The sequence below is a fragment of the Anas acuta genome, chromosome 3, assembly GCF_963932015.1.
Source record: "Anas acuta chromosome 3, bAnaAcu1.1, whole genome shotgun sequence".
Lineage (NCBI taxonomy): Eukaryota > Metazoa > Chordata > Aves > Anseriformes > Anatidae > Anas > Anas acuta.
The window spans coordinates 7056870-7077341 of record NC_088981.1 but is presented as its reverse complement, the minus strand read 5'-3'; the positions used below and the strand labels follow the sequence as shown (position 1 = coordinate 7077341).

At 47.1% G+C, this 20472-nt stretch overlaps 2 protein-coding genes across 5 annotated transcripts in view; one reads left to right on the top strand and one right to left on the bottom strand.

Annotated features, from left to right (window-relative positions):
• MRPS5 (mitochondrial ribosomal protein S5) overlaps window positions 1–7777 on the top strand; it is a 43838-nt gene extending 36061 nt beyond the window's left edge. For all 4 annotated transcript variants that reach the window (XM_068675479.1, XM_068675480.1, XM_068675477.1 and 1 more), the window contains 5 exons: window positions 779–825; window positions 1431–1488; window positions 2808–2870; window positions 6648–6784; window positions 7214–7777. In XM_068675479.1, coding sequence (XP_068531580.1) covers window positions 779–825; window positions 1431–1488; window positions 2808–2870; window positions 6648–6784; window positions 7214–7438 — 530 coding nt within the window. In that variant the 3' untranslated portion in view covers window positions 7439–7777. The remainder of the gene's footprint in view (window positions 1–778; window positions 826–1430; window positions 1489–2807; window positions 2871–6647; window positions 6785–7213) is intronic.
• A 3538-nt stretch (window positions 7778–11315) lies between these two features.
• On the bottom strand, window positions 11316–15998 carry MAL (mal, T cell differentiation protein). Its single transcript, XM_068675096.1, has 4 exons — window positions 15794–15998; window positions 12694–12861; window positions 12369–12503; window positions 11316–12156 (listed from the first exon to the last, which is right to left on the bottom strand). Exons 1-4 carry the CDS (start codon window positions 15881–15883, stop codon window positions 12082–12084), a joined length of 468 nt encoding a protein of 155 aa, XP_068531197.1. The 5' UTR covers window positions 15884–15998; the 3' UTR covers window positions 11316–12081.
• Window positions 15999–20472: the final 4474 nt, after the last annotated feature.

The window sequence follows — 20472 nt, the reverse complement described above, 5'->3', positions numbered from 1 at the left end:
AAAGAGTATCACGTTTTCTTGTGCAGGAGTTAGAAAGCAATTGAGAACTCGGTATATGGAGCCTTATTTTGGATTAGGCTCTGTGACACATGGAATCCCACAACCCCTGCTGACACAACAGAAACATCAAAAGACCAAAAAGAAGCTAAACCCATTGATTTGAAGTAAAATGATTTTAATTCAATCTGTCTTGACGCTATTGGACCACAGTGCTAAAATAAAAAAAAAAATTGCTGTCACATCCTCTTACTTGTTCCATACAGTCAGGTGATGCCCCATTCTGAGCTGACTGCAAATACTTAAGAGGCTGTGAAAGCTCTTCCACTGCTACCACGGTTCAGCTAGTAAATACGAGTAGGTCTGAGTGTCCAGAGAAGATTAGGTAGCAGTTTGGAAACTGACAGTCTTTTTTCTTTGTTCTTTAGACATGTACTTATGCAAATATGCTGTTCTGTTTGTAAACCTGAGTTTTATATTCTCTGTTTTTCTAATATAAACCCAGTCTCCTTCTTTGCTTCTAGGGTCTTGGAGCTGCCATTTGTACAGATGTACTTGATATGTCTGTCAGTTTCCCTTTTTTTTTTCTTCCTTTCCTTTCAAGCAGAAGACCCTGTTACATGAAGCAGTCACCTCTGTGTTGTTTGGAAGAAACAGAACAAATACAAAAAAGAGTTAACTTAAGCCTTATTTGTCTTTTTTTTTTTTTTTCCCCTCTGCTTTTTCAGGGTGCTGCCAAATGTATTTCTCAGTAATAAAACAATTTTTTTCTGTCTTCCAGGTTTTGCATTGGGGAAAGCAGGTGACAGAATGAATGCTTTGCGAAAAGTATGTTGATTAAAAGCAAGTACAAAATAATTTATACTGACATTTATTTTAAGTAATCTTAAATAAGTCCACATATGTGATTTATCCATCTTGATACGTATAATGAGGTTATCCTGCCCTGACATTCTGTTAATATACACTTTATTTTCTTCCTACTCTCTTCTCTATCCCTCTTTGCTTCTTTGTTTCCATTACCTACACAGCATGCAATCTGCTTACACAGCTAGTGTGTAGGAATTTTTCTCTTCCACATGCATTATGACCTTATTAAGGCTCCTTTAGACTTGAAAATATTATTTATCCATTTACATTAATCTAGTTTGTTTTAATGCTCAACTAAGCTACCAGAATAGCAATGCTAAAATACACAGTTAAAGTCATTACTATAGTGAGTAATCTTTTGAAATGTTCAATCTACTAGGAGAAAACGGTTCTTTAAATAGAACATTTTCATTTCTGTAAAGTAAATGGATTAAATGAGACAAACCTGCTTCCCAGGTTTTCTTTCTTGCTTTTTTTCTATCTAGTTAACTGAACAATAATGCATTTCAAGTACTTTGCGGAAAGGTTCAAGGAAAAAAATGTTTTCTTATTTTATTTGCTAGGCAAAGAACAAAGCAATACGCAGCTTACATTATATAGAGCAGTATCAGAACCACACAAGTAAGTAGTATTTTTTTTGTTGTCTCTGTAACTTTCAACAAGCACTGAATACACTAACAAGAACTGCTTGCAACTAGTTGCAAAGTATAAAAAGATATGAACTAAAACATTTTCTGGTTTGATGCATTATATTCTTTATGCATTATTTTGTTTCTTTAGCATGCTGTATGAAATCTTAGCCCGATTGGTTTAACTAGACAGCAGTACACAGTCTGCCAATGCCTGTGTAAAATAAATGATAGTTACCTGCAATAAATATGCAGTTTGCTCCTTTCTTTCACTCAGGTTTGTATCAACAGTTGAAAACTATGAAAAGTGTCATTAATGTGAAAACATTGAGATATTTATCTCCCTTCTATTCTCCTTCCTCCACCACATTTAAAATTTGGTTACTTAATGCATAGTATTTCAGGCTTTTTTAAAAAGTGTGTAGGAGTAGTAGCAAGCCCAGGAGGAGGATGTGGGTGCAAGGTGTCCATGGTGTGTTCCATGGCAGCTTTTTGTTAATCCAATTTAACATCATGCAGGTCCATGTGATGTCAGATGTGGTACCAGTATACCCAATAGTTATCTTTTGGAAAAATTATGAAAGACCATGACACATATTTAACTAAGTCACTGCATAGATAAAAAATCAGTATAATCAAACTTCATCTTACAAATAAAAACTGTAGTTAATTCTTCTGAGTCTATTCCGTGACCATTAATATTTCACACTAATAGGTTGTCAGGTTGATTAGAGACTGGTAATGTTTCCTCCATGCTTTCCGTTCTGCTCAACACAGGTCTTATCTGAGCCGTCCTCACTGTACTATAAGGAATCAGTGTGCAGAGACTGACTCATTGAATCAGATGTGTACAAAACCCACCAGAGGAAATGAGTTTTGGGTTCCTTTTGAAGCAAAGAGAAGCAGCAAGACTAGAATGGCAAATTTCTGTGTAGAAAATCTAAGAAAACCAGTCTGAGGGGGAAATCTTAGATTAAAAGCTGAATTATTAGAAAAATCTAAATATGAGCAAAAGGGTTAAATTACATGGCTAGTGGAATGTGGATCGTTGGAGGCATGTGGACCCTTCATATTTTTCCAGTGTAGCTTGTTTTTATGCAATAATGAAGTAGTACTCACAGATGTGTAAACATTCCTAACCTACTACAGAACTTTACCTAGATAAACTCTCCTTTTTAAAGAACTCAGAGAGGAAAACTACCTAACTCTTCACAGTTCTAAAAAAGAAAGGTACTCCTTATGTTTGCTGAGCTAAAACTTTTCTAGAGGGAAGAATTTAGCCGTAATGCCTTTCTTTTCTTCCCCCTACAGTTTACCATGACATTACTGTGAAATTTAAAAGAACAACCATCCGCATGAAGAAGCAAAACAAAGGTAATTAAAACTACTTGGAAATTCTGAAGTTCTATTAATTACTGACAGGTATTTATTTCATGAAGTTAAATCATGCAGTGTTCATTTACTTCAGAGATGTGTCATTTGGTGCGGTCTGCCATGCCTTAAATGGTGAAGATGACCAATGGTTTTTCACTAAAAATATTGGCTGTTGACTACATGGCTTTGGTTTTGTGCATCAGGGTTTGATGCCCATCTTGAAGTTAAAAAACACTTTCAGTCCACAGCGGTAGGAAATCACTATCAATAGTTCTGAAGCATGGCAACTCAGTGTGTCCGGTGTCAACAGTTCTGCACAAGAGAAGATGGGCACCTCCGTCAAGGCTTGCCTAAGCAATGCACTGATTAGACATGCAAGCAAGACACAGCAGGTGCTCAGATATTTGTTTTTTCTCCCAGGACTGTCTCCTGGTAAATGGTAATAGGTGGTCTTTCATTCCATCCTATGTGATAAAAATAATATGATTAATAATATGTAGAGATGAGGAAAGTGCACTTGCCCATGGACAGGTTTCTGCTGTTGCTACTGCTCATCCTCCCAAAAAATGAACCCTGACTGCAACAGTAGAGATTTTATCTGGGGAAGTTCTGCTGTATTATCAGACAGGAAACTGAGTGAGGGCCATGGCTGCATCCCCCTCAAAGCTTTAGTCAAAAGAGATGCACAGCTCGCCATACGTTGTCTCAATGGTGTGTCCTGTGTCTGATAGCTTCCTTAATGCTGACCTTTTGAAGAAACATTGCTTACTTTCCTCACCTCCAGTGCTGTTGCAATGTATGCGTTGCCAGCCAGTGACAATGATGGAGATACATCCAGAGCAACCTTGTAAGCTAGTGTCGTGTTCTTCAGGATTGCAATACAGAAAGTCGTATATGAAATAGTTTGAGGAGCTAAAGGTTAGCCTATTTCTAGTGGACATGACCCGATTTACCTTCTAGGTTCTTTCTGTTTTGAAGACCTGTAATGGCGATATGAGGTCATTTCTTTGCATGAATATTTCAGTTAAATCTTTTATGTACAAAGGTTTCATCTGACTTGCTTAGCCTACCTTTCAGGATAGATAAAGCAGCTATTTTATAGAAAACAGATGTAGCTTGCTGCTGAGTGCCCTTAATTGGTCTTCTAATTTTAATATACAACAGGAAACAAATTCAACTACATAGCTAGTTGTTTGTAAATCACTTCAGATTCATTACGATGAGACCTAAATTGCAAGATCGTTTAATGATTAACTCGTAATAAGTCAGAACCAGGATAATTTTCCAGTCAGAACGCTGTCATTGTGTTCACCTACTTCATTTATCAGTTCTGTAGCCTTTTGAGCAAGCTGAAGCACTGACGCTTTGGACATACCCTTTGATTTTTGTTTATCTGATATTTTTGGTCTGCACTGTCACATTAGTAATATGAGATGCTAATATTAATGTTCGGAGTTATGTATTTTGAAAGCATCTAAAAGTGCTATGAACCTTCAACAATTTTTATTAGATGACATTATTTTGGTTCTGGGATGAGGGTTTTTTTGATCAGTGTGACAGTAATGTGATAGCACGAGCTTCAAAAAATCTTTACAAGTCAACAGGTAGAGAGTCAGACTGTCTTATTTGCATTTCTGCATTTCTTTTTTCATTTAAGGAGCTCTCAAGGTTGTAAATCAAGTAATTTCGTAGAATCGTAGAATTAGAATGGGTTGGGTTGGAAGCAACCCTAAAGATTATTTAATTCCAACCCCCTGCCTTGGCTGGGCAGGCACACCTTCCCCTAGACCAGGTTGCTGAAAGACTCATCCAGCCTGGCCTTGAACAAGGGATGGGGCATCCACAGCTTCTCTGGGCAGCCTGTGCCAAGTTAGGAGTTCTGTGATACGAACATCTGAATGTGAGCTTAACTCGGAGTAGTTTCTTAGTGTGGATTGAAAGTGGGTATTCTCTTTCTTACTAACTTATGTTAGTGGCTACCAATAAAACCTAGTGTAGATTGTCTATAACAGCCTGTATTAGTTAGGAGCACTACATTTTAAATGCTTTTCTTGATCACCTTTTTATCAAAAAACAGTGTGAGAAAATTTGTAGTGTCTAAATGACCTTATTCTCTTGCGTAGGCTTCACTGAATTAAACCACAGTAACACAGTTGGAGTGCCAGAGGCAAGTTAAAAAAATGCCAGAGCACAACTTTTTGTTTCCACAGTTGGAGTTTTCAGTTGGAATCTTTTGCTTTTGTGTTTGGAATAAATTTTGTTCAGTGACTGATGGACTAATTCGCTGCCTTCTGAGTTTCATGCATTAACAATCTGCAGAAACCTGATTGAATTGAGGTGGGTGAAAAGCAACGATGCAAAACACCAGAAGGAAAATGCTTTAAGTCACTGAAAATGAAACTTTGACAAACAGCCTTTCAGAGATCATTCACATGTAATTGTGTCGAAAACCTGACTTTGTATTGTAGCACAGAAAATGGTGTTTTCTTAAAAGGCAGAACAAATGGCTTTGGATGGTTATAATTTCCTCTCCGATTACAGGTTAAAAAAAAAAAGGCAATATTGGTGCAGTAAAACATGCAGCACTGGAATAGATTATTTTTTTTCCTCATTTACTCTGCAGCAAAACTGTTCTGCAGAGTGGATTAATCAATAACCTGGCTTTTCAGCTTCTAAGTAAAATACATTAGAACTATCATAAAGCGATTTATGAAGATTAATAGAGCTAGGCCACATGAAACAAGTCTCTTGGGGAACAAGAGAACAGAATTGGATTCCTCAATAAATAACCCCTTCATTAAAGTCTGGCAAGTGTAAGAAAGCATTTGCAGTTAATGCTAATGCACTATAATTATACATTTGAGCTAATATAACACTTCCAACTGGAGACAGATGCGAATGAGATGCAAAGCTCTGTTGTGTTTGTGGATTTGGGGATATGTTTGCCTCTCCCTCCCACTCACCTACACGTCCAAGTTGTCACTGTTACTGGGTTTTCTGCTTGAAGCATACTGGTTGTTGTGAGCTGTGACTTTATGGTAGGAAACCAGTTTAAATCCACCTTGTAGATGTGAACCAGGACTTTAAAGTCAGGTTTACCAGCATTAGGAGTTATCCAAGCTGTCCTCCAGCACTTGTCCAGTTGGAATTGCAAAGGAAGCAGTTTTGAAGCTATTGCAGGTATTGCTTCTTGGAAGAGACAGTCTGGGTGGGAATCTGTTTAGATCCTTAACCCTTGCAAGGGATTTGTTTTAATACGCTTTTAATAACCTTCTTGCCTTGCTTCTCTGCAGATTTTTTTTCTCAGTTTTGGGAAGTACTAAAATGTTCTTTATCTGCTGAGTGGGAGAAAAAATTACCTTTGTTTGGTGAATGTTCGTGGGGGTGGTGGGAAAGCTGTCTGTAGAAGACTCTTCTAAAACTGCCACTGGCACTTCTGAAAAATAATACCCAAACCTGTGGTATTAAACAGTTCTTGAGGATGCTGCATTTTTTTGTTTTGAGTGTATAGATGGTGCCATTTTTGTTCAGTTTTTCAATATGTTAAGTGGAATATTTAGTATAAAAAGAACATGATCTTTATTTTAGCAGGGCTGCAAAGATTGGGGAAAATGGTCCTTCCAGAATGATTTTACCATTTTTAAGGTATATTTGTGTGTCCTAATATAATAGGTTATAAACATAACTAAGAGAAGGACTTAGTTCTCTGTTTTTCCTAATCTTAGTCACGTGCTTACAGATAATCACATAATGTCTTTTTTTTTTTTTTTCCTGCAGGTTATGGTCTTCGTTGCCACCGAGCTATTATCACCATCTGCAAACTAATTGGCATTAAAGACATGTATGCTAAGGTTACTGGATCCAAAAACTTGATTAACATTACCAGAGCTCTCTTCAAAGGACTGACACAACAGGTAGATTACACTCAGTCGTTCTATTCATTAGGTCAGGGGACAGAATGGGATTGATATTGTAATGGTTTGTGGTCAAACATTATATTGTAGGCTTAAAACAAAGTACTCTTACCAAGAGCAAACAAAATCAGCACATAAGTAATTCTCCTGCAGTTGTATTAAGTTGTCCAGTCAGGAGCGTTCCACAGCTAAGTGCCTCCAGGACACATCTGAATTTCTGGGCTTCATTTGTGGTATTTTTGGTGGCATTGGAATAAGCATGGGCAGAGGCCACAACCAATATTGTGTATCATTGTTCCTGAAGCTGTCTCCTAGATGATTTGAACTAGGATCAGAAGCAGGAAACAAAGCAGCCTTTCCTCTAAGGTTTATTAGCCTGAGACTTCTTCTAATCATCTTTTCTCTTTCCTGCTCCTCGTCTGCCCCCAGGAAACTCACCAACAGTTAGCAAACGAGAAGAACCTCTATGTTGTGGAGTTCCGGGAGGAGCAGGGCCCACTGCCCATTGTTGTAGCACTGCCTGAGGGGACCGTCCGTGAGGATCCTGAGCCCGAAGATGATGTTCCAGACACTAAGTTGGAGTGGAGCGAGGTGAAAGAAGCTCAGGGAATGAAGAAATCACCCTGGACAAATGTCAGGCAGAGAGTATGGTGAAAGATACAGTACATCTTTCCTTGCTGCTCACAGATGCAGCTGTAAAAGTCCAGCCTCGGTGGGTGGGTTGTCTAAGCTTACATTTCAGAGGAGGGCACCAGTAGGTCTCGTGCCATTCGTGCTGCTGATCCCATTCAGTTACACCGTTTGCTTTCCCACAACTCTTCCCACCACTGTCCAGCTAAGGACATTCGGGAGGAAACAGCAAGTGGACATGACTTTTACTTCAAGCATGCATTTACTTGATTCCTGAAGATGATGCGTCATGAATAGGTCCTGGAGTTCCATTCACTTTGGGAAACTACTGATTGTGGAAGCAATAAAGAATCCTCAGAATGAGTTTGGTGTGGGTTAGTGTCTTATTTGCAAAATGCTGATGTCTGGGAGACCTTGAAGCAAGCATTTCTCTCCATAGGCTTATTCCGAGTGGTGGGGCAACAAGATGGAAGGTAGGGGAGAGGGGAAAGGGAGGTGGGCAGCAATGAGATATGTGTAAACACTAGTTTGCAAGTGGGGGAGTTCCCCAATTGAAGCAGAGGCTAAATATCTGAGGGCAAGCAGCTGTGAGAAAAATCTCAAACAATTTTCTTCAGACAGGATCTTCTGTGAAGCTATTTTATTCGTGATTGCAATGGTGGGCGTCCTGCCAGTTAGGAGTGCATTATAGTAAACAAACCATCACCTTTTATTCCATATTACCTGACACCTGATCACCTCCCCTGTTTCCTCATTGCCTGAGTACTACAGGTTCACAAGCTACTCAGTGCTCCTCTATACCATATATACACACACAATTTTTCTTTTTTTCAACCCTTTAATTTCTCCCTTTTTCATTTTTTTCCCCTTATGTTTTGAGAAACTGTGATCTTCGTTCTCTGCCAATTTGGTACTGGGCACAGTGGAGTCTTTATCCTGAATTCTGGATAGGGCCAAAACTATGTTTTATCATGTATTAGAGTGACCCAAGCTACAAAGCAGTTCAGAAGTTGGCTTCTGTGCCTTCCAGTCGAAGATGCTTGCTATGGCATTTCTCTGATCTTTCTGGATGGCAGCACAGCCACCTGGTGTATCCACCACTCCCACTTGTGTTGTCTGCAAACTTGCTGAGGGTATGCTGCCCTTCATAAAGATAATTAATGGAGATACTGAACAGGACTGGACCTGTTATTGACCCTTGCTTCAGACAAAGCAAATTCTCCAATTCAGATGTGGAAGTGCTCCTAACTCACTGCGTCCCTAGAGGCGAGGTAACGTAGGTGCCCGTGTGCAGGTATTTGGGTAACAGCTAACGTTATGGTTAAGAAGGTAGTCTTCAATTAAGCAAGAACCGAGATAACGATCTGGACATAGTTAATGAATTATATGTCCGTAATCTTGTTTGCATCAGAGGAGCTGAGGTTTTACCTGCCTTCCAGGTAGGCTGGTTTGTCTTTAACTGGAGTGTAGGTGCCTGATCTCTGAAGTAGATGCCTGCAGACCTTGTTTTGCTGAGGAAGCTGGAAGAGAAGAGCGGAGGTGGAAACTCCAGTTAGGCTCCTGGCTGAAAGGTAGCGGTGGCTGCAGGGCTGCCACGAGCCTGGTGGTTTTAAGCGTGATGGAACTTCAAATGCTCCGAAAAAAAGGGCTGGTTCATGGCATTTCAAATGGGCTCTGCGCCTTCGAGAGAAGCCTTGAAGGGGAGGGATGGGAGAATAAATGAAACATGGCATGAGGGGGAGGATGATGGAGATCAGGTGCTAGCCCGGAGGGATCCAGAAGTGTCTGACTTGTTTCATAGGAATTTATCTTCATCCATGCAGACTTCTAAATCCCAACTGGATGTGGTCCAGAGCAGCCTGGTGCAGCTTTTGGGTGAAGCAAATGCTCCCAGGGTTCCTGCTTCCACAGGACAAACAGCACAACACCATCCTCCTGCCAGGTCCCGCTGGTCTTCCGATCAGGCTTATAAACCCTGCTCAGCAGCGAGAAGGCAAAAAAGGGAATACAAGGGTGGGGTGAAGCCTCTGTGCATCCTTTCTTGGTGCACAACTATCACAGGCCCCAGGGAGGCAAGTTCAGTGCTCTCCCATTTGAAGGGAACAGCAGTTTCTCTGACAAACCCTGGACAAGGTCCAAGCCTGCCACCTTTGCCACGTTTCCAGGGGGCTCACAGCAGGTTCTCAGGTCAGCGCTGTCCCCAGGGCTCCGTTTTGGGGTAAGAACTGGGACACACGTGGCAGAAGGGGGCTTGTAGGCCCTGGAAGAGCACGGAGATGTGTTGGTGACCTTGGGCTGCCCAGCTTCCAGGCACATGGGGACTTCTTGGGTGCAGTGAGAGGACTGGAGGGCAGGGCGTGAAGGCCAACGGAGATCTCAGAGGGCTTTTTGAATTGTCTCTTCTCCTTTCCTCCTTGCGAGGAACGTGCACGTTGTTGTAACTCACCCGGGAGGTGCAATCCAGCAACCTGGTGCAGCAACGCCACACCTCACCGTGTCACCCTCTGCTGCTGTCCCAGGTGTAAGCTGCACTGGGAGGGATTCAAAGCCACAGCACTGCTTCGTAATCAGTTCCTTCGGATGTTTGTGACCCTGTGGTGGCCTTTCTCCCTGCCCAGCCCTCCCTATGCAAAGCCTTGGCCCAGGTTTCTCCCCCCTAGTCCCAGACCTGCACCCCTCAACCCAGTCTCTGGGTACTGGGGCTGGTGGGAGCTCCCACGGCAGCACCACCCGGCTGTTTTTTTCCAGTCCAGGCTTACAGGAAGGTTTTGCTCCTGCTGGGAGGGAGGTGGCTCAGCAACCCAGCTGGGGCCAGAAGGGCGCAGACTGGTGTGAACTGGTGTGCGGCAGAGAGAGCAGGATAGCAGAATGAGCTGGGGAGGGGACGGGGCCAGGTGCCAGGACAGGGGCTGTAAATGGGATGGCTACAGGGCAAAGGGACTGGGACGTGAGGGGAGCAGGAGGCAGTGTTTGGAGCAACCATGGTGACCACGTGTGGGTGGAGAGGTTGGGCATGGGCACTGCATCTCAGGCTGCAGGGCATGACCCCGAATGCCTGCTTTTGTAAATACGCCCCAAAAAGAAAGGCATCTTCGTGCTTTGATGTGCCTACATGCAGGGCAGTGCAACTCTGGGCTCCACCACCCCCCGGGATGACGTGATGCTGAAGCAAGTTTCAGCAGGTGCAGCTAAGCCTTCAGAACCAAGCGCAATTGTGAGCAGCAGCCAGTTCCCTCCCTGCTATGAAAAAGGGTTTCTTTTTTCCACCCCCTGTTGTAATCAGCTTGCTTTTGTCACTAAAGCAAACGAAACAGGTCAGGCTGGTTTTCAGCAAGGATAACCCATAAAGAACCCAATGTTTTCCCCATATTGCAATTATAAAGCTTCAACCCTCAACAGTCCACCTAGGACCTGAAATAACAGAGGTGTCTCTATGTCCACTTCTGCTTCCTGTCAGTTCTCCAATTTTTGTTATTACCCAGGAACTTCAGACTCAAAATGAAAGTTTTTTGTCCCCCCACAAGCTGGGAGGGATAATTTGGTGCCACCGCACATTAGGCGCCTCTGTAACATGTGAAAACAGCCCTTCTTGGGCCTGGATCTAAATTAACTCACTTGAGTTAACACTCTGATTCACATGTTCAGGTGAACATCATCACCGAGTGTTGGATGGGGCTTTGGGCAGCCTGGGCTGGTGGGAGGTGTCCCTGCCCATGGCAGGGGGATGGAACCAGATGATTTTTAAAGTCTGTTCCAGCCCAAACCACTCCATAATTCTATGAACTTGAGTCAGTTTAGTGCCCGTCCCCACAGGCTCCCTTTGCCAGAGAAGCCCCTCCAGGGCATACAGGGCTGCGTGTGCATCAGCTGCAGGGAGAAATTAACAGCAATGACCTTTGTCTGGTTGCAAAATCACAGGAAACCCATCTTTATTAATGACACAGTGCCAGTGTATGTGAGAACAGTCATGCACTAAAAACAAGAGCTGATTGCCACTGCTTATCTGAGATGTTCTCCTAATTACCCATATAATTCTGCAGCAGTCTGTAGAGCACGTTTTCTAAGTTGTGTTTCATGGGGGGATTCATGACGGGGTAGTTTCTCGGGTTATGGCTGTGCCTCGTAATTTGACAGCACCCTTCGGGGGTTGCAAGAATTCATATTGCCCCTGAGACAAGTCGCGTTCCTTCCACATCACAAGGCAGAGGTGGCGTTTCCAGACGCGGCACAGCAAATTCTTTTGGCACAGCAGAGACAGGGAGGGAAATAGGCTTGCACAGGTGGATGTCAATGAAAATGGCCAGCTTTCACACTCGTGCTGCTTAGTGCCAGACGTTCAGGCTTCCACTTATAGCAATAACAACCCCAGAGGCATAAGGGTGTAGTTGAGGGGAAGCTGCTTTGAGCTGGATGTTTTCTATTTGGGCCCCAGTTACCAACATCAAGCTGTACCCAACCCGGAAAAGAATGAAGAAAATAGATTGCGCCAGGATACAAGTTTCTCTGGCAGGCTCTTGGTCTTCGTTGCCACAGTCCCACAGAAAGCTGCTTGTTTATAGTATAGATATTAAAAAAACAAACCCCAAACCCAGCCTGGAAACTGCAGTCATTGGACACCGTTTGTGCTCATGGGATGACCACATGACACAACGTGCAAGGAAAGACATTTAGGATGACTTCCATCGGCGGAGAGAGTATATCTGATGGATCACATACAACAGGGTAGCTACAAATGCAAATACCTACAAATGGAAAAATACATCAGCCAGTTAATTTTTTATTATATGGCATGAGTTCCTGAGCAAATACACTGGAAGGCATTATATTTCTATTGACTTTTGCACGTTTGGAGGCATTCATGGGACTGGTTTCCTCCTCCCCCCTCCAAAGGTTGGTGCTAATCAAGATTTGCCCTTGGGGCCACCCCACAGTCTTCCACTTGCCAGACACTCACCACAGCAGCAATGTTCTCCTGGTAGGCGGTCCACCACCCAGTGAAGGTAAAGCCCCTTAGTTGAATGGTGTAGTAGGCTTCCAACACAGCAGCACTGAGGTAGAACAGTGCTGCTGTCACCTGGCAGATGGCATCCTAAAAAACGGGGATTACACACTGTCATTCCCAAGGAGGGAGCATGCTGGGAAGGGAAAAACAAGAGGAACCCACAACAGGAAAGCCCCAGGCTGCAATTCAGAGTGCAGTAGGGGGACAAAAAGGGGAAAATTGTCTTTGAGTGATGGCAAGGAAGGGATCAGCCCTGAGGTTTGCTGCGTCCACTTACCAAAGTGACCCAGGAGCTGCTGCCCCCGTGTGCCCCACACAGGTAGAGGAACAGGAGGGTGGCGGTCATGACAAAGCAGAACACAGAGACAAACATCACCCAGCCCAGCACTATGGGATGTAAGACCTTGGAGGCGGCGATGAGGATCCAGACAAGGCCCCCAAAGATCTGCAAGCACAAGTGGGAGAAAGGGTGAGTGTAGGATGACTGCCTTACCCAGAACGGGGCCAAAAGCCAGACACTGCACACGGCAATAGCAAAGCCTGTGAGTTCTTCGCAGCCTCTGCTCAAATCTGGGAGCATCTGCCTCCGGTCTGGGCCCCAGTGAGCCTCACCGCACCCCTGCCTTCAGGAGTCACGGCCATTCACCGCCCCGGTGTGCTGAGCAGGCTGGTTCTGGCCGTTTCTGAAGGCTGGTTTTGGTAAGAAGGGAGCTTGTTTCAGGACACATCCACCTCACACCCAGCGCGGTGGCTCCCTGAGAGGCGTTGTGCCAAACCCGGCCCACCAACACGAGCAGCACAGTCGCGGCGTGGTGGCCATGGCCTAAATGAAGGCCTTGTGCGAGCTTTATCCTGAGGGGAGAACGAACAGGTTGAAGGGAGGTAAACAAAGCCAGTTTTACTCTCTGTGGTAGGGGAAACAGGGCTGAGGCTCCCAGCTCTGTGAAAGCACTCCTGGGAGCACCGGCTCATGCCTCATCACCAGTTGCTCTTGGTTTTTCTGGTTAATGTCCAGAGGAAATATCATTCTGGTGACCAGTATGTGATGATCAACATATATGATGGTCAGCCTTTGTCGGCATCCAACACCACCTTAATCCCAATCATGGTATTTCTGTTTCTTTGGAGGCATTTTTGCAGGTCAAAAGGAAGCACCATAGGCATTGCACTGAGACAATGACACATCAGTCACGTCACCCCAGGTTTATAGGGGAGACTTCCCTGATTTCATTAAGCATATCAATACATTAGATCAAGGATGTGACTTTAACTTTACGAGTACCTGGGTGAAAATGGTTCTGCTATTTTGACGCACCTTGTAATGACCCAAGACCAACTGGCACCTGAGCACCAACCCAGGCCCTGTATGGCTGACGGCTTGAGTGCATTGCAGCTAAAGATCGTGGAGAAAAACTTGCAGTTGTTCCTTTAAAATCCAGCACAGTCAGGGTGAGACATGAGACTTCTCAATTCCCATCTCTCCCTTCTGTAGGATATTTCTCACTCAAGCAAATATGTTTGACGTGTTTGATTGCTGATTTTGATTTTATGGCACTGCTGTTCATTCGGTGAACTCATAAAAATCAAAGGTTTTCAGCAACAACCCACAGCACACTGAAGACCACAATCTGATAAAAAATTAACTTTTAAATAGCCTTTTACAATACAAACAAAGCTGTTTTCAAATTGTTTCAGCTTCTCCGCATAGGCCCAACTGCTAAATTTTGTCCAGATATGCAGAAAACTCTTTAAATAGAATAGATGACAAGAATTAAACCCAGCCTCCCAGAATACAAGTGATAGTTCTTCATCAACAGCCAGATGTGGCAATCATCTGAGCTGTAGGCAGGACCTTTTGGCATGACAGCAACCATCTAAGAATCTGAAATGATTTATTATTTTTTTTCTGTGTAGTTACCGTATCAACCCACTGCAGATAACCTCAAATTCCACTGAGGATTGAGAAGCTCTTTCTCCTTTTCCTGAATGCTGTGATTCAAGGGAGCCACCTCCTTTGTACACAGTAGAGAGAATAAACCTGCACCTGAGGTTTACACTTGGAGTCATACACCCCAGCGATGGGGAAACCCTGTTCTGCTGCATGCCTCCTTGCTGGGTGGTGCCCGAGCCTTTAGGAAGCACATTTCCAGACCTTCCTCAAACCACAGGATAGGGTATTTCTTTTTGGCTCATTAAGCAAGCTGCCTCGCCAAATTCCCTGCAGACACAGCAAACAGCTCAAGGCACAGCCAGTTCCATCAGCACGCCTGGGTGGACATCATGCTCAGCACCAGGACTGCCCAGCCAGTGTCTGCCCAGCCAGAAAGCCCCCAGGGATGTGGCATCCTCCTCCATGCAGCTGCAGGAAACCTGGATTTTGTTATCACAGCCTGGGCACGGGGACCAAGTCCTTAAAACGTATCTGGGTGAGCTGAGGGAAAAAGCCTTTCTGCACACATCAGTAATGCCTGCTTTGCTCTTTGCTTGTCTGCTATCACTTAGAGAATGAAGTAAATGCTGTAAATCCCAGGGACGTGGATGGGGTTGGGGGACAGGGAAGGCTTTGTTCCCAAATGGCAAAGTTGGAGTTTTTGGCATGGAATAACCTAAACTCCGTCCTACAGTGTGCAGCCAAAACCATTCAGTGCTGGATGAAAGTACTCAGGCATAGGAAAAAGCCTCTCAAACTGGCATGAGAAGACCAGGTTTCATCCGCAGCAGCAGAGGACACAGGAAAAAGTTTCTCCTTGAAACATTTCCATCTTTCAGTCAGTGCTCAGAGCAACAGCTTTAATTACCCGTGCCAAATCCTGTGAAATACTAATCTTCTCCCAGTCAATGAGATTACAATATGGGAAAAAGTGGTATGTGCTCATCCACCCTTCCCTCACCCCCATGCCCGGCTCTAGCACTGCACTTCCAGCCCAGAAACATCTAAGCTTCAGCAGCGAGGCTTTTTGCTGCTGCAGTTACCCTACCCAGCTTTCACCCCCAAAGCAGGGGGGTAAGCATTTTATCCTCTGCATGCTCAAACCACCTACCAGTTAATTTGCTCGATTTGGCTACCTAGCTTAAAGCCACAAGCAACCCCTGCAAATCTGTTAGGCAGCAAAGTAGAGAAGGTTTTCAGAAGCGCCACAGAAATCCCCTGCAGACTGAAGGGGAGTTTTAGAGCCCCAGTTTAAGGCTTGTGGTTTTCTTTTAGGCTGCCCCCAGAAACTTATGGCTTAGGGACCTGGCCTGGCTTCCAGACCATGCACTTTCGGGTAAGACCCATCCCTGGGACACCTGCAGCACCCAGCCTGCTGGGTGCCCCACAAGCAGCTTCTGCCCTCCCTGGGGGGGGGGGGGGGGGGGGGGGGGAAGCTGGCACTCACCAATTCAGGAATGAAGAGCACATCTGGGAAAGTCGTCAGGACGGCCAAGCCGCTGGGCAAAGAGCTTCTGGAAGTTGCCGAGGACATCATGAACCTCTCCTGCAGTGACGGTCGGCCACTCTGGAGGCAGCTGCCAAATGCAGCCCACTTCCCTCCCTCTCTCTCTCTCTCTTCCTCCTTCCCTCCCCTCCTGCCTGCTCTTCCCTCCCTCCTTCACACCGGCAGGTGAAGACAGCTGCGAATGTCACAGGCGTGACCACGTATTGCTCTGAGCCTGGCGGGGGCCCCACGCGAGGTTTTCAGGAGATGCGGGCAGCCCTGGGGCGTTTTGAGCACAAGCAGGGACACACCACTCAGGGCAAGTCCTTGGGCGGTGGTGGGTGGCACAGGTTCACGTCCAAGGGCAACAAGGGTGATCTGTGCCCGTCCTGCTGGGCAGCATCTCTCATCCCCTTTGTTTGCACAGTCAAGTCAGTCGGCTTGTCCCCCACCCGCATGAGCTGGCCACAGCAGAAAGCACAATGGCAGGTGGCAGAGCAAGATGGGACGTGCCAGCCACCCGCAATTGTCAGGGCTGGGAGATGTCCCATGGGGGGGAAACGTATCCCCAGACAGTCATGGGCAGCCACATTGCAGGGCCACCACCTCCATCATCCCAAAAGGCCAAAGTAACAAAAATAGCCTAAAATAATGAGATTTGCCGAGCTATTTGTCTTCCCCTTTTTTTGCTTTTTTAACCTGGAGTTCATGTGAGTGAGTCATTTCCCCTTTCCATTATTTGGGGTGTTTACTTCTTATTAACACGCTTACACAGATACCCAGCAAAACCTCAGCTATGAAGGCCAAGGCCAAAGACATGAAACATCAAGAAATTGAGCAATGTGGCCGTCGTGGCCTAGCCACTGCTGCTCACCAGTGACCCGTAGCAGAAATGCCCGTTTCAGCCTGTCCATGCTGCTTGGCCTTTGGCAGCTGCTCCCAGGCACAGGGCTTTGGTGCGGGGTCTGGAGCAGGAGGAGCTGGTTTCAGAGCCTTAGCATCACAAAATCATGGAATGATCTAGGTTGGAAGAGACTCCAAGATCACCAAGTCCAACCATCAGCCTGGCCTACTGAGTCCCATCACTAAACCATGTCCCTTAGCGCCACGTCCACAAGTCTCTGAAATACCTCCAGGGTCAGGGACTTCGCCACTGCCCTGGGCAGCCCGTTCCGTGTTTGACCACTGTCTCCAGGAAGAAATTCTTCCTAACATGCAATCTAAACCTCCCCTGGAATAACCTGAGGCCACCACCTCATGTCCTGAGGTCTTGTCATCTGAGAAAATAGACTCACACCCTCCTTTCAGGTGGTTATGGGGAGGGATGAGGGTTCCCGTCAGCTTCCTCTTCTCCAGCCTAAGCAGCCCCAGTTCCCTCAGCTGCTCCTCGTATTTCTTATTTCCTAGTCCCTTCACCAGCTTTTTTTGATCTTCTCTGTATGTGCTCAAGCAACTCAATATCCTGGCTTCTTTTGGAGCAGGTTGGCAGGCAGGTGGGAAGGTGAGAGCTCTGCAGGGATAAAGGAAATAAATGCCTGTCCTGAACGACAGGACATGGAGGTTTGGGACAATGAGTGCAAGAGAGGAAGGCAGTAGGAAAAGGAAGAAACAGTGGTGCGGATGGCTGGAGGAAGCTATCAGATCAGAAAGGCCGGACAAACCCTTTCTATGAGCAGATCAAGTGAGGGAGACGGTGCACACTTTAGGGGAGAGTCACAGGGGTGATCTCTTGCCCTCTCCACTTTATTTTAAATAATACTCATGAGAATATGACCTGAAGGTGAAGGGATCCTCTGGCATGTGCCTGAGCCAAGCTGGAGCAGCCAAACTGTTTGAACCACCATCTCTGGGATGTTCTAGAAGCACTGCATTGTTTATGAGCATCTGTGACCTTGGCAGAACGTGCCACACAGGCTCCAGAGGTGCCCAAAGGGGCCTGACCCACACAAGGCTGACTTGCAGACCACTGGGCAACAAACAATAGGACAGAACAGCACCAGCATCACTGCCAAAAACAGGCTGACCACCAGTGAGTTCCTGCTACTCGATGGTCCCACCAGAGAAGTCATGGGGGAGCAGGACCATCAGCTTTGGCAAGCATGATCCCAAAGGAAAATGCTTCTGCATTGAGATCAGCATGCTCCTAGGAGCACAGCCACGTCCAGGTGGTTCTGAAGACCTCCAAGGAGGAGATCCTACAGCCTCTGTGGGCAGCCTGTGCCAGGGCTCCGTCACCCACACAGCACAGAAGAGCTGCCTGATGCTCAGGGGGCACCTCCTGTGCTCCAGTTTGTGCTCACTGCCTCTTGTCCTGGCACTGGGCACCGCTGCACAGAGCCTGGCTCTGTCTTCACTTGCATCCTCCCTTCAGGTATTTGTAGACATACATATAAATGTGTAACACTGGCCCCAGCTCATGATCCGGGGCGAAACTGGAGCCCTGCTCTCACAACACAACCTGAACCCAGGGCAACGAGCTGGCCCAGTCCAATGAGCAATGATGTGTGAACCTTGGATGACGGAAAGGAGTTGCATTTCCCCTGAGGATGACCTAGGGAACAGGAAGGAGCTGCCATGGCAGTAACAACATCCTGAGAAACCTTTGTTTGCACCCAGCAGAGCCTTAGCAGGGAGGGACCCGGGGCTTTGCACAGAGGCGGTGGCTGTTGGCTGGTGGGGCTGGGTGTCAGCTGCTGCTTTGGCCTGAGGCTCATGGGGAGGAGGAAGGGACAGGGAAAAAAAGGAGCAGGATCTGTCCTAGGGACCCTGTGCAGGGCTGCTGTGACAGAGGGACAGCTGCCCTGGGCCCGAGGGTGCGTGGAGCCCTTCTTGCAGCTGAGCCGGTCTTAGCAGTGAGCACAGCATCGCAGCAAGGGCTGAGAGCAGCCCAAAAAGCAGCTCTGCCAGCCCTCCAGCACGAGTCTCACGGGCTGTGCCGGTTTCTGATGTACTAGAAACACCCCAAAATTCGCAACTGGTTTCGCTTTTGCAACTGGTTTCCACCTGTTAGTAAAGGAAGCCCCATCAGCCGTGCACACACAGGGCACAACACGGCTTTCCTGTGGCGACAGCACCCTCCAGCTGCTGCCTCTGCAGCGCAGCACCCATGGGCCTGCTGCACCCATTGCCTCTCTGAGGGCTCCTTGCAGATATTCCCTGATATTCAGCCTCTCGCCAGGATGGATCAGGGCCTGAGCAAGGCATTGGGGACGTTACAGAGGTCCTGGGCCTCTCTCCCGGTGGGTGTCAGGCCCCTGGAGGAGACAGCGGCGGGAGCAGCAGGGTTGGAAGCGCCTTTCTGCGGCCACCAGGACTCGCGCCACTCATCCTTATGCTGCCACTCGGACCCAGGGGAAGGCCCCGCGATATCACAGAGCTTTTTGTAACGTCACCGCTGAGCCAATGACATCATCAAGCCCATGATGTCATCAAGCTCTTTCCACCCAGACCCCCGGGGATGTGCCTGGGCGCAGGGTGGCAGCCAGGCCCAGCCTGGCAACCTGTCCTGGGAAGGCAGCAGAGCCATGCTCAGACCGGCCTTCGCCGCCGCCCTGCTTTCCGTGGCCCCTCTGCTCTCTGCCGACCTCGGCTTCGGAGACTGGTCCCCCTGGAGCAGGCTCGGCCGGGATGATCTCCCCCAGGACCCAGAGGCTGGGTACACGGTGCTGCAGCCCTCCCACCTGCTGTGCCCCCTGCACTGGCTGTGCCCTGCCTTCGCTCGGCTGCAGCTAACGCCGGAGTCCCTGGAGCTGTTTCACACCTACAGCCAAGCCCTGTGGCCCCTCTGCGGGGTTTTGCTTGGGTCCTGGCTCTGGCACAAAGTCAGGAGACGCTGGAGATGTGTAAGTGAGCGTGGTCACAGGCAGGGTGGCGCTGGGCCACTGGGAACGGGGAACTGCCAAGGCTTTGGGCCAAAGCCCCTTAAACCAAGGAATAAAAACAAAAAAAAAGCCTCAGCAGAACGCCAAGGGTGCTCCACATCTTCTGCAGGTCTTTTCCGACCTCCCCAGGAGGCAGAGCTCGGCCTCAGGTTTGGAGGGGGAAACGAGGACATGCTGCCCTGCAGGGATTGAACCCACCAGCAAAAAAATACGGGGGCCACCTCAGTTTTACTTCGCATGTCCTGCTGCCTGCGGCAGGCCAATGAGGCTGGAGTTTCAGGAGAAGACGCCGAGACCATCCCGACGGGGCTCGGTCCCCCAAGGCCCCTGCTCATTTCTTTGTCCCCCCTTGCTCTGTTATTTCCAGGAGAAGCTCCGGCCAGCCTTGGTGTCCGTGGGGACCGACTGCCAGGAGTTCACGTGCTGCAGCCACGAGGCCCTCCACCGCCTGGCAGCAAGCACGGCCCTGATGAGGAGCTACCTGCGGCGCCTCCGCCGCCTCCACTGGCAGGAGAGCGGGCACAGGCTGCACGGGAGGAGGCCGGAGCGGAGCACGAAAAGGCAGAGAAAGGTGGAAGATGAGCAAGAGGAGGAGAGGCTCATGTCTGCCTGTCTGTACAACCCCAGCTACAGCGGGGCTGCGGGCGTGCTGTGTGATTAAAGGGAATCGGAGAAGGGTGGAATGGTTTGGGTTGGAAAAAAACTTACAGAGCATCTAATTCCAATCCCCCACCATGGTCAGGGACACCTCCCACCAGA

Excerpts from the sequence above, each read along its gene's own strand:
- MAL (XM_068675096.1), bottom strand. The coding sequence starts at position 15,883 with ATGATGTCCTCGGCAACTTCCAGAAGCTCTTTGCCCAGCGGCTTGGCC. Across the intron at positions 12,862-15,793 it reads TGCTCTTCATTCCTGAATTG|ATCTTTGGGGGCCTTGTCTG; the intron begins GTGAGTGCCAGC and ends TTGTGCTTGCAG. Across the intron at positions 12,157-12,368 it reads AGGAGAACATTGCTGCTGTG|GTATTTGCATTTGTAGCTAC; the intron begins GTGAGTGTCTGG and ends TTCCATTTGTAG.